Below are 10781 nucleotides of genomic sequence, written 5' to 3'. Positions count from 1 at the left end.
TTTGGCAGTAAAATACTTGGTTAACTGGAAGTGATACACATGAGCTGGCTGGACAAAGATGTAAATGATTTATCAGATTGAGGAAAATACTGTAGAACAGTTCTGTTTTCACAATCTGTCTTCAATTCAGAGCAGTCAAAACATTTTTTTTGTATAGTTTTATTCAAACATTCATGCAAAACAGCAAGAAAACAGAAACCGTGCAGAAGAGTTGGGATCGTCTTTCTTAGGCTAAATAAGCAGATTCTTATTTTATTTTTCTTTGCCTTAAAAATAATGCTTCTGAATATGTCATCAGTATTATTTGTTTCTTATTTCTTTGCTGATGTGTCAGTCAGGGGCAGTGAAAAGGCTAAACAGGGAATAAAAAAATGAAGGAAACATTCAATATCAGCTGATTTTAAAGAATCTGGGTATTTTAACCTATATAATATTAATTCTAACGGAGCCCATCTCTATACAACCCCACTGCTGAACAAAATTTCAGACCAGAATTATTAGCATTTATATCAGTTACATGTATTTAGTACTTAGTTTGTTTAAGTTGGTGCATTTAACTCAATGTAATTTCCATACATACAGACTTACTGCTCTAATTCACTTTTCCACTTTATGCTAGTGTGAAGAAAAATAAATATGTAAACTCATCATATATTTGTGGCTGTGATTGTTTTTCTACACTGGATAATAAATCAGAGATTGTAAAATAGACCATATAGTCATTTATCACTCTGGGTGTGAGTGAGAGAGAGAGAGAGAGAGAGGCAGAGCAGAAGGCAGGGTTTGGGGACCAGTGTTTATTCACTGCTTTGTGTAACTCTAAGGGGAAAAACAAAACTCTGCCACAGATTCTCTGGTCAGGGAGTTTTTCCTAAATACAACAATGAGATTCTTTCACCATCTTTGGGTTTTTATCCTGTGGCTGAACGTGGATGAATCTTTTCAACAGATTGGTAAGAACGGTCGTCTACAGGTCTCAGTCAGTTCTCTGCCGTTCCAGCTGAAGTAGCAAAATATCTTCTATTCATTATTTAATTAATTGAATGAAGGTGAATAAATCTGGCACAGGTGTATACATTTAACTTTTTAAAACTTATTTCAAGTCATTTCGGATCCATTTTAAGTTCTTTTCTTAATCACACAGTTCTGTGCATTTTGATGACATACAAATCTTTAATTACCCGGTGCCTTCAATGTATATTGTAAATTAACATCTTATTTTTGCTCATGTAGTTGAAGATGTGAAAGAATACTAATATTAACATAAAATCTTATTATAGAATCAATTGCAGTCATTAGATCATAAAGATGAACAAGCACTAAAAACATGCTGTATACGGATTCCTGACATTTATAATATGCTATTTCTTAGTTATGTCTTCCAGCACAATGTATTGTGAATAGAGATGACATGAACAGACTAGGATTCAGTTTGCGTGTTGTATATGAATGCCCAAAAACTGTGCATCCCCTATGGAGATCATTGCATTCATAGGAGCAGTACATGATGCCAGCTTTGGTAATAAATCAGCAGTGGATTGATGGTGTGCAACTGGAAGTGATCAACATGACATGGATGAAAAAACACTGTAAATGATGAACAAGCATTATTATCTAGACCTGTTGATGTAAACGTATTAGGTGATCGTCTGTGGCAGTTTTTAATAAAACATAAACATTCACATTCAGATACATGTAATATGAGAGAGGATATTTCCATACACCTCTATAAACATGAGTTTACATCAGACACATACTAGTGTGATGACCTGCTGTCGAGTGATTGATGGATGGATGTCTTCAACAAACTGCTGTACTGATGTGTTCCTGTCATCACACAGACCAGAGCGGTGGCTGACAAGTTGTTCTCTGTTTTTTTGACATTGCAGGAGCTCGTACAGTGTCAGAGTGTAAAACCGGGCAGTTTCAGTGCAAGAATGGACAGTGCATCCCGACCATTTGGAGATGTGATGATGATCCTGATTGCTTAGACAGTAGCGATGAGGAGAACTGTCGTAAGTAGACGAGAAGCCTAATTATCCCTTTGCTTTCTGTTGCAGTGACCTTGCTTATACCTGCTACTCGTGGCATTTTTAAAAAGGTTTTATTTTCTGTATGTTTGCTGACAGACTATTATTTGGTAACATTACATAGTCTTTAATGTGAGCTGGCACATGACTGGGTACGGGTATATGCTGCAGGTAGCTGATTGTGTCGGTGTTTAACTTTTGAATGTGTTAAGTTGTAGTGAGAATGAACTTGTTCTCCCTGTAGTTCGGCCCCCATTCTGTGTTGGATGCAGACAGCATCTTTCTAAAACCTGTCTCACTGCTTCCACATTTTAGCACCCACTGAGGGCCTTTCCTCCTCCCATTTTTAAATCTCCTGTGGGCACCTTGGCAGTGTGAATGCCAAAGAGGCAATGCCCACTTGTCTTACACCCACAGAAAGCATCAGCTGACAGGTTGGTTGGAGATAAATCCAACAGCGTGACTCTGGTTGCCAGAGTGATGCTCTGTTACTGGCATCGTGCCCCCTCCCCAAAACCCAATATCACCTGCAGAGCTCAGCGGTGAGAGGAACGAGGCTGACCTATGAATACTAATAATATATTTATAGTGCTACTGTTTCTAGTCTCCCAATAATTCCATTATTGTTGTTTGTGTCCTCATCTACTTTGTGCATATTAGGAAAAGTTATATTTTGGACAGCATCTGGATAAATATACAGTAGATTTAAATATAATGTTTGTCTGATGTTAGATCTGATTTACAGCTGTTTATACTGTAAATACCTCTTTACAAATCATATTCTCTTCTTTAAAACAGAAAACTGCAGAGTCACAGAAATACCAGGAAGTGTATGGATCACCACAAGACATGTAGCAGGTTCTCAACTACGAGCAGGAGAAAAGTTAAGATTTGATTGTCGCCTTCTTGATCACGTTATTAACGGGAATCAAGAGGTTGAATGTTTAGCAAATGGACAGTGGAGTGAACCCTTTCCAACATGTGGACGTAAGTTTAGTTTTTCTCATTTGCAAAAATATATTCACAACAGTTTATGCAAAATAGAGAGTGAAACTCAAATGTGTCTCAGTAGAAGTGAGATTCCTCACATTGAGGGCTTGGAATGTATTTTGTAATCCCCACACTAGACCTAATATGAAAACTCCAGTGAATCAGGTCTTGTGATTTCTGTGTATTTTCCAGAGTCAGAACAGTGAATATGTTTCTCACTGATACAAAACTGGGGAAACAAATCAGTACTCTAAAGCTGACATAACAGGCTGATCATAAATATAAAGATCAGGACATAAAGCATTAGAAAGTGACAAATTAAAAAAGATACTTTGCTTACTTTATTTCAGCGCCTGTGGGCTGTGGGAAACCACCAACTCTGCCAGATGGAGACCTCAAATACGACATTAAATTCAGTTACGTAAATACTGAGAAGGTTGAATACATCTGTCAGCTACACTACACTATGCAGGGTGAACCTTTTAAAACCTGCAACAATGGTCGTTGGACTGGATCCATGAGATGCCTCCGTAAGTTACAGTCGCCTTTATAATGTTCATATTGCATTTAATGAAGTTTGTGCACACATAAAACTAATCCATGAAGCAGACATGCAACAGAACATGTTCCTCACTTGAGTAGATTCATTTGAAATTTGCTGTGCGTCAACAAAATACTATGTCTCTGTTATTTCTTCCAGGACCCTGCACTGTCAATACAGAGGACATGAACAGACATAATATTAGGTTTTCACATAAGACAGATGATAAGCTGTATTTACCTCATGAAGATCATATTACATTTAGTTGTATCAGAGGAACAGTCCCTGATGGCAGAATGGAAATGCGACAGTATTGTAATGATGGTGTGATGAACCTCCCCACTTGTGTACCTCGTAGTCGGTAATCTATGGAAAGGCCGGTGCTGTTCACAGTCTGTGTTCCAGCTGGACAGTACATGCTAAATCAGAGCTGCCTGGACAAACATGTCAGTGATTGCAGAGAGTGAAGAGATCAACCAGTACTGATCCAGTGTGTATACTTCAGTGCTGTGACACCATTTCAATAAAACATTTATACTCTCTGTCAGTGTTCTGCTTCAACTTGTGTCATAGAGAAGATGTGAGAATTATGACAATATAATGCATATTTGTGCAGAAATGTTATAATATTTGTTCTTAATGTTTCAGATTTCAAAAACTAATTCAAAAAGTAATTCCTATTTGTTATAAAAGCTTCTACAGTGATGACTGTTTGTCAGTACCGGTCCATCTGGTGTCAATTAAGGTAGAAAGTGAGTTTATTAACACTAGGTTAAAGGCATGGTCCAGAAACATGGAAGTTACAGTCACATTTATATATTTCATATTGCATTTCATGTGGAATTTGCAGGAATAAAAGAAATGTTGGTTCCCAATTTTTGTATGACATGCAAACACTAAAGGAATAAACTAAATTAATATTGACAAAATATCTTAATCATTTCATAATTATTTGCAGTTATTACATCTCATTTGTTTACATCAGACACAAACGTTCACACTAATGTGATGAACGGCTGTTGAGTGATGTAAATTCTCACTTTAACTAGTAAAATGGAGACATATGGATGTTTTGTCATCATACTCACAGTAAGCATCTTTTAATAATCTTTATTCACATATGGCTGCAAACTTGTTGATTTGACATCAACTAGTAACTCACAGCTGTAGCTAAAACTGATCTGCATTCATAAAAAAAGCTTCATATTATTTATGGAGCACTCCAGGAGCTGAATGATTAGCTACACCAGCTACAACAATTAAAATGCTGATTAAACATATTATCATATTATTACTTTTTACAATCGTATGTCAGATATAACAAGTCACTTCCAGATGTCATTTCTCATTTCGCACTGTGGAACATGGTGATATTACAGGGGAAAAGCCCATGATTAGCCCATAGCAGTGGATTCTGTGTGTTGTTTTTATGGTGCGATGACCCCGTCCTTTTGGCAGTAAAATACTTGGTTAACTGGAAGTGATACACATGAGCTGGCTGGACAAAGATGTAAATGATTTATCAGATTGAGGAAAATACTGTAGAACAGTTCTGTTTTCACAATCTGTCTTCAATTCAGAGCAGTCAAAACATTTTTTTGTATAGTTTTATTCAAACATTCATGCAAAACAGCAAGAAAACAGAAACCGTGCAGAAGAGTTGGGATCGTCTTTCTTAGGCTAAATAAGCAGATTCTTACTTTACTTTTACTTTGCCTTAAAAATAATGCGTCTGAATATGTCATCAGTATTTTTTGTTTCTTATTTCTTTGCTGATGTGTCAGTCAGGGACAGTGAAAAGGCTAAACAGGGAATAAAAAAATGAAGGAAACATTCAATATCAGCTGATTTTAAAGAATCTGGGTATTTTAACCTATATAATATGAATTCTAACGGAGCCCATCTCTATACAACCCCACTGCTGAACAAAATTTCAGACCAGAATTATTATCATTTATATCAGTTACATGTATTTAGTACTTAGTTTGTTTAAGTTGGTGCATTAACAACATTTAATTTCCATACATACAGTATTCATAGTGTGAATTCACACTATACTTCATAGTGTGAAGAAAATAAATATGTAAACTCATCATATATTTGTGGCTGTAATTGTTTTTCTACACTGGATAATAAATCAGAGATTGTAAAATAGACCATATAGTCATTTATCACACTGAGTGTGAGAGAGAGAGAGAGAGAGAGAGGCAGAGCAGAAGGCAGGGTTTGGGGACAAGTGTTTATTCACTGCTTTGTGTAACTCTAAGGGGAAAAACAAAACTCTGCCACAGATTCTCTGGTCAGGGAGTTTTTCCTAAATACAACAATGAGATTCTTTCACCATCTTTGGGTTTTTATCCTGTGGCTGAACGTGGATGAATCTTTTCAACAGATTGGTAAGAACGGTCGTCTACAGGTCTCAGTCAGTTCTCTGCCGTTCCAGCTGAAGTAGCAAAATATCTTCTATTCATTATCTAATTAATTTAATGAAGGTGAATAAATCTGGCACAGGTGTATACATTTAACTTTTTAAAACTTATTTCAAGTAGTTTTGGATTCTTTTTATGTTTTTTTTCTTAATGACAAAGTTCTGTGCTTTTTGACCTGGTACGGTGACATATAAAATGTCCTCCCTCAGTATCATCAACAAAATTAATACTCTGACAGATAAAGTACTTGCTGATAAATTAGTGGCTCAGAACTCAAGCTGTTATTTTCCTTGTTATAATTACATTCATGCTCGTGTCTTTCTTCTTCAACAGAGATCAAATGTACAGTACCTGTGATCGACAATGGCCATGTATTGGAAGATGTGAAAGAATACCGTGAAAATGAAATTCTACATTTTGTATGCAATAATAAATATAAACGCACTGAAGAGAGGCCGTCAAAATGTGTTCAAGTAGGAGAAAGAGCAGACTGGAGCCCCACACCTGCATGTGAGCGTGAGTAGAAATGGCTCAATCTATATCACCATGACTACAGAAATCTACTGCTGCATGAATGGATGGGATGTGATTTGATGGGGTGTGTATACGGTTTATAACAAATAAATGAAAATGTGCTTGATTTCCCACTAACTGCAGTGATAAAATGTAAACTGGATTTGCCACCACTCAAAGGAACCACGTATGAACCTGCATTCAGAAACCTATTTCTACCTGGTGACAGAGTGAGAGTCACATGTGAACAGAGGTACGGGATTTTTAGTTCCCGGGACGTGACAGTAGAAACTATTTGCAAAGATGATGGAGAATGGACTGTGAGACCAGTTTGCCAAGGTACAGTCTCTATGTGCTTTAGACTGTGTCCAGAGACTATGAGATTACTGGTTCATCAAAGCCTGATGTTTACTTCACATTAACAAATCTGTCTTTTTCTAGAGGTTGTGTGCATCAAACAAGACCCATATGTAAGTCAGTGGTATGTGGGTTACTGGAGAGACAAAATAACACTGGGGGAGACTGTAGGTTACAACTGTAGGTCAGGCTACAAGGAAACAGCTGCTGAGGCCACATGCACCAGAGGTGGATGGGAACCAAATCCACTTTGTCGAGGTATTATTGAACTGACTTAGTATTTATGGTATTTCCACTATTGGTCCAGTTAGGATCTTTCTTTTTTTTTAATCAATTCAGGAGCTTTGTTCCGAACATAGTCTGTTTTGGTCTTAAATTTACACTTTCCCTGTCTAAATGTTTTCTTATTTCACATGTTACAAACAAATTTCAAAATGAAAATAGGGAATAAAAAGACAATCAAAGCTGAAAATGGTCAGATCAAGCACTGCAAACACTGCATGTTGATCTAACCTTGTGTAGAGAGGCCTGTTTGCAGCATAAACTGAGGTGAAGCAGGAAAAGAGAGTAAACTAAATAAATGTTTGTAGGATATTTAATACTATTCTTCTCTTCTCAATCTGTTTTTGTTTCCTTCAGGAATGATTCATTGGAGAACTTTATTTAAACAGTTTCCTCTTAAAATGATGGTTTGTTAAACGTGACATTGCCTCTAATGGAGACATTATAAAGAATAAGCATCTCTGAACGTTTGTCTGTGTGCATCTGTATAATTCAGGCAAAAGGTTATGTAGCCTCCTGCAATACTTCAGTGACATTAATGGATAAAACAGGTTATAATAACAAGGATTTTCTTTTTTTTCCAGAAATTACATGTGACAGACGTGATGTCCAGAATGCAGATATTACAAACAACGATAAGATGATATACAGATATAATGAACAAGTCAGGTATGTCTGCAGTGAAGGTTTTACAGGACAGTTTACTCTAACCTGTGGAGAACGTGGTTGGTCTGGAAATCCACGATGTACAGGTAAGAAAAAACAGAACATGTTCAGTGTTGGTGTGTTTTGTGTTGTTGTTGTTTTTGTCTGTGTATTTTCTTTAAATTTTTGATTTTCTTTGAATGCATTTAAAAAGTTTTTAACAAAAACCATCAAACAAAGTATTAAGTTGCTGAAGCCTCTTTACACTAAGAAGCAGTTTTCATAGTGCAGTAACAACACAGTAAATGTTACGACAGGGTAAAAATTTTATTTATCTTTCAGAAATCACATGCGAACCACCTAGTAACCAGTATGAGGATATCATTAATTATAAAGGACAATACAGATACAATGAACAGATTGATTTAAAGTGCAGGGTTCCTTATAAAGGAAGTTTTTCTCTAACCTGTGGAGAACGTGGTTGGATCGGACAACAAAAATGTACAGGTAAGAGTTTTAATTTGTCATGTGTAGTATGTGTTTTTATCCAGGTGTAATTACAATGTACTTTACTCCTCTTGACTGGTGACACATATTTATTTTAATATGATCCAGTATACATATATATTATCAGCCTCAGGATGGGAAAATATCTCACATACAGGACTGTTACCTGAAATGACTTTACAGCTGGACACTTTGCAGAAAAATCATTCTTATTATCTGAATATAAAAATAAAACAGCAGCTACAGTCCAAGCATCAATTCAATGATAACTCTCTAATGTTGAGAGTGAGGAGGCTTCAGACAGGTGGTCACCACCATCATCTTACAACAGGATCCTTCTCTGGTACTTTGAAAAGCTGAGCAGTGATAAATCATTTAAAAGTATGAGTTTGGTCTGTTGTTACTAGAGAAGCTGTTTGATCCACAGAGAATTGTGTAAAATATGTAGAATATGTCCACTTCATGTGAAAAGATTAAGTTATAAATAGAAATTATGTGTGTTTTTTGTTTGTTTATTTGTTTGTTTTATTCTTTCATTCTTTCAGAGATCAGATGCAACACATTGCAACATATTGACCCAAATGCAAACTTGGAAGGAACCCGTCAAGAATACTGGTACAATGAGAGGGTTTATTATGTCTGTAAGACAGAGGGGGGGAGTTATTCTCTAACCTGTGGAGAAAACGGTTGGATTGGGACTTCATCGTGTAAAGGTAAGAAATTCAACATAATACAGTTTGTTCCCACTCACTCTCAAACATCATAGAACAGGTCAGATAACTTCACATTATTTACTAAAGGACATTCACTCATCTTCTTCTTCTTCTATTCTTCTACCGCAGCAGTTCAGACTAACAAAGATTCCATGTTTACAACTTGTCTGATAAATGAAGCCTTGAATTGTAATTTTAGATTTAAATTAGATTTAGATTTGTTTATACCACTTTAATGTATATTGATTTAGCACTGAAAGAAATTAGATGAACATGGATAAATGCCACACTTCATGGAAACCAGCTTTTCTTTTATGAAGTACTATTTACATTTAAACACCTGAATACACAGTAAAATACCTCTTACTGAAACACTGGAAACCACTGTAGTACTGGTTGGAGAGCGTATTTTAAGAATACAGGAAATATGGGAAAACACACTTCTATTTATGTAAAAGTCTTTTCGTTTTTTCATTTGTTTCAGAAGAAACAACGTGTGTTAAAAAAAAAAAAAAAGAAACATTTGTCAAACGCATAACATTGTCGCAACAACAAGAACAATTTACAGCAGTGAAAAACAGTTGGATACGGAATTGGCAGCTACTACTAACAAGAAATACGTTTTAATGTTACCTGTTGATATTATAAGTATACAGTGTGTTTGGAATGATATCAGAGCTGTCCAGGTTTAAGAAAATTTTTAAAAACTTAGAAAACAAATAGGTTTCAAAACATTGTTATATTAACTTAACATTTAAAACTAATGTTAAATGAAAAAAAAAGGACCAAAGTTATTTATTGTCCTTGTTGGAGGCCACTTTGATGAAACAGATTGAAGGAAATGAGCAACAGGATCCCTTTACTTTTAAAGTTAAATTTCCAATTCATTTTTTCTAGGACATTAAAATGTATCTCGATATTTTTTGTTGTTCGTTTTGAAACTGATTAAATTACATGTGTCTTGCTGTCATTCTATTGCTGCTTGTCTGACTGAATATTTTGCTCTTTTTTTATAGGATTGACATGTCCAAAAAAACCTCAATTAGAACAATGGATTTTATCGGTGGTTCCCCTCAATGACCCAGTTTCTCCTCCCCCTGTGGTGCTTCTTCTTCCCCCTTTTGCTCCGTTGGCGGTTGTGGGTGCCCGGCCCCCTGTCCCGGCCCGGTGTTTCTGTTGGACCCTCTTCCCCCCTGCCTCGGGTTTCCCCTCCCTTCCCCCGTCTTTTGTCTAATTCTAACCCGGTTTCAAAAACAAGGCCCCCCAAGGGAAGTCTTGACCGATCTATTTACTGGTTTCTTACTGTGGACCCCTGTAGTACTCTCAGTCTACAGTCCAAGCTGCCTGAGCCATAGAGCGTTGCCCTGGACCTTCCACACATCAATGGTTTTTTGAATATTTAAAAAAATATGTTTAACACGTGAACTTGTATTTGATGTGGTAACGGTATTTATTATATACCAAACAAAAATTAATACCATTTTATCTGACCCTACATCATTGTGTTTTTGTAGCAAAATTTTGCAGCCCGCCTTGATTTATTTTTTATCCTGGTGCGGGATAAGTTGAGAAAATTTGTTTCATTGCTTACCGAAAATTAGAAAAACCAACTTGTTAATTGTAATTTGTATCTACTTTCGGGAAAAGATACAGGGGTGCAAGCCCTTCCCTGTTATATTCTAATGGACAGTGGAGGGACACCTCAACTAAAAATGTCATGAAACCCCAAACCAAAAACATCCAATCAATGTAACGAAGGATTACAATGCTTGGT

The 10781-nt window shown here is 36.2% G+C and overlaps 1 protein-coding gene across 1 annotated transcript; it reads left to right on the top strand.

The window, feature by feature from the left end:
- Positions 1 to 785: 785 nt before the first annotated feature.
- LOC113152030 (complement factor H-like) lies at positions 786 to 4104 on the top strand. The gene is made up of 5 exons (XM_026344942.1): positions 786 to 953; positions 1890 to 2015; positions 2829 to 3017; positions 3371 to 3550; positions 3721 to 4104. The coding sequence occupies exons 1-5, from the start codon at positions 884 to 886 to the stop codon at positions 3924 to 3926; spliced, it is 771 nt and encodes a 256-aa protein (XP_026200727.1). The 5' UTR covers positions 786 to 883; the 3' UTR covers positions 3927 to 4104.
- Positions 4105 to 10781: the final 6677 nt, after the last annotated feature.

This window comes from Anabas testudineus, chromosome 4 (assembly GCF_900324465.2).
Source record: "Anabas testudineus chromosome 4, fAnaTes1.2, whole genome shotgun sequence".
Taxonomy (NCBI): Eukaryota; Metazoa; Chordata; class Actinopteri; order Anabantiformes; family Anabantidae; genus Anabas; species Anabas testudineus.
Note: the sequence above shows the minus strand (reverse complement) of the source record. Positions and strands in the feature narration are given on the sequence as shown.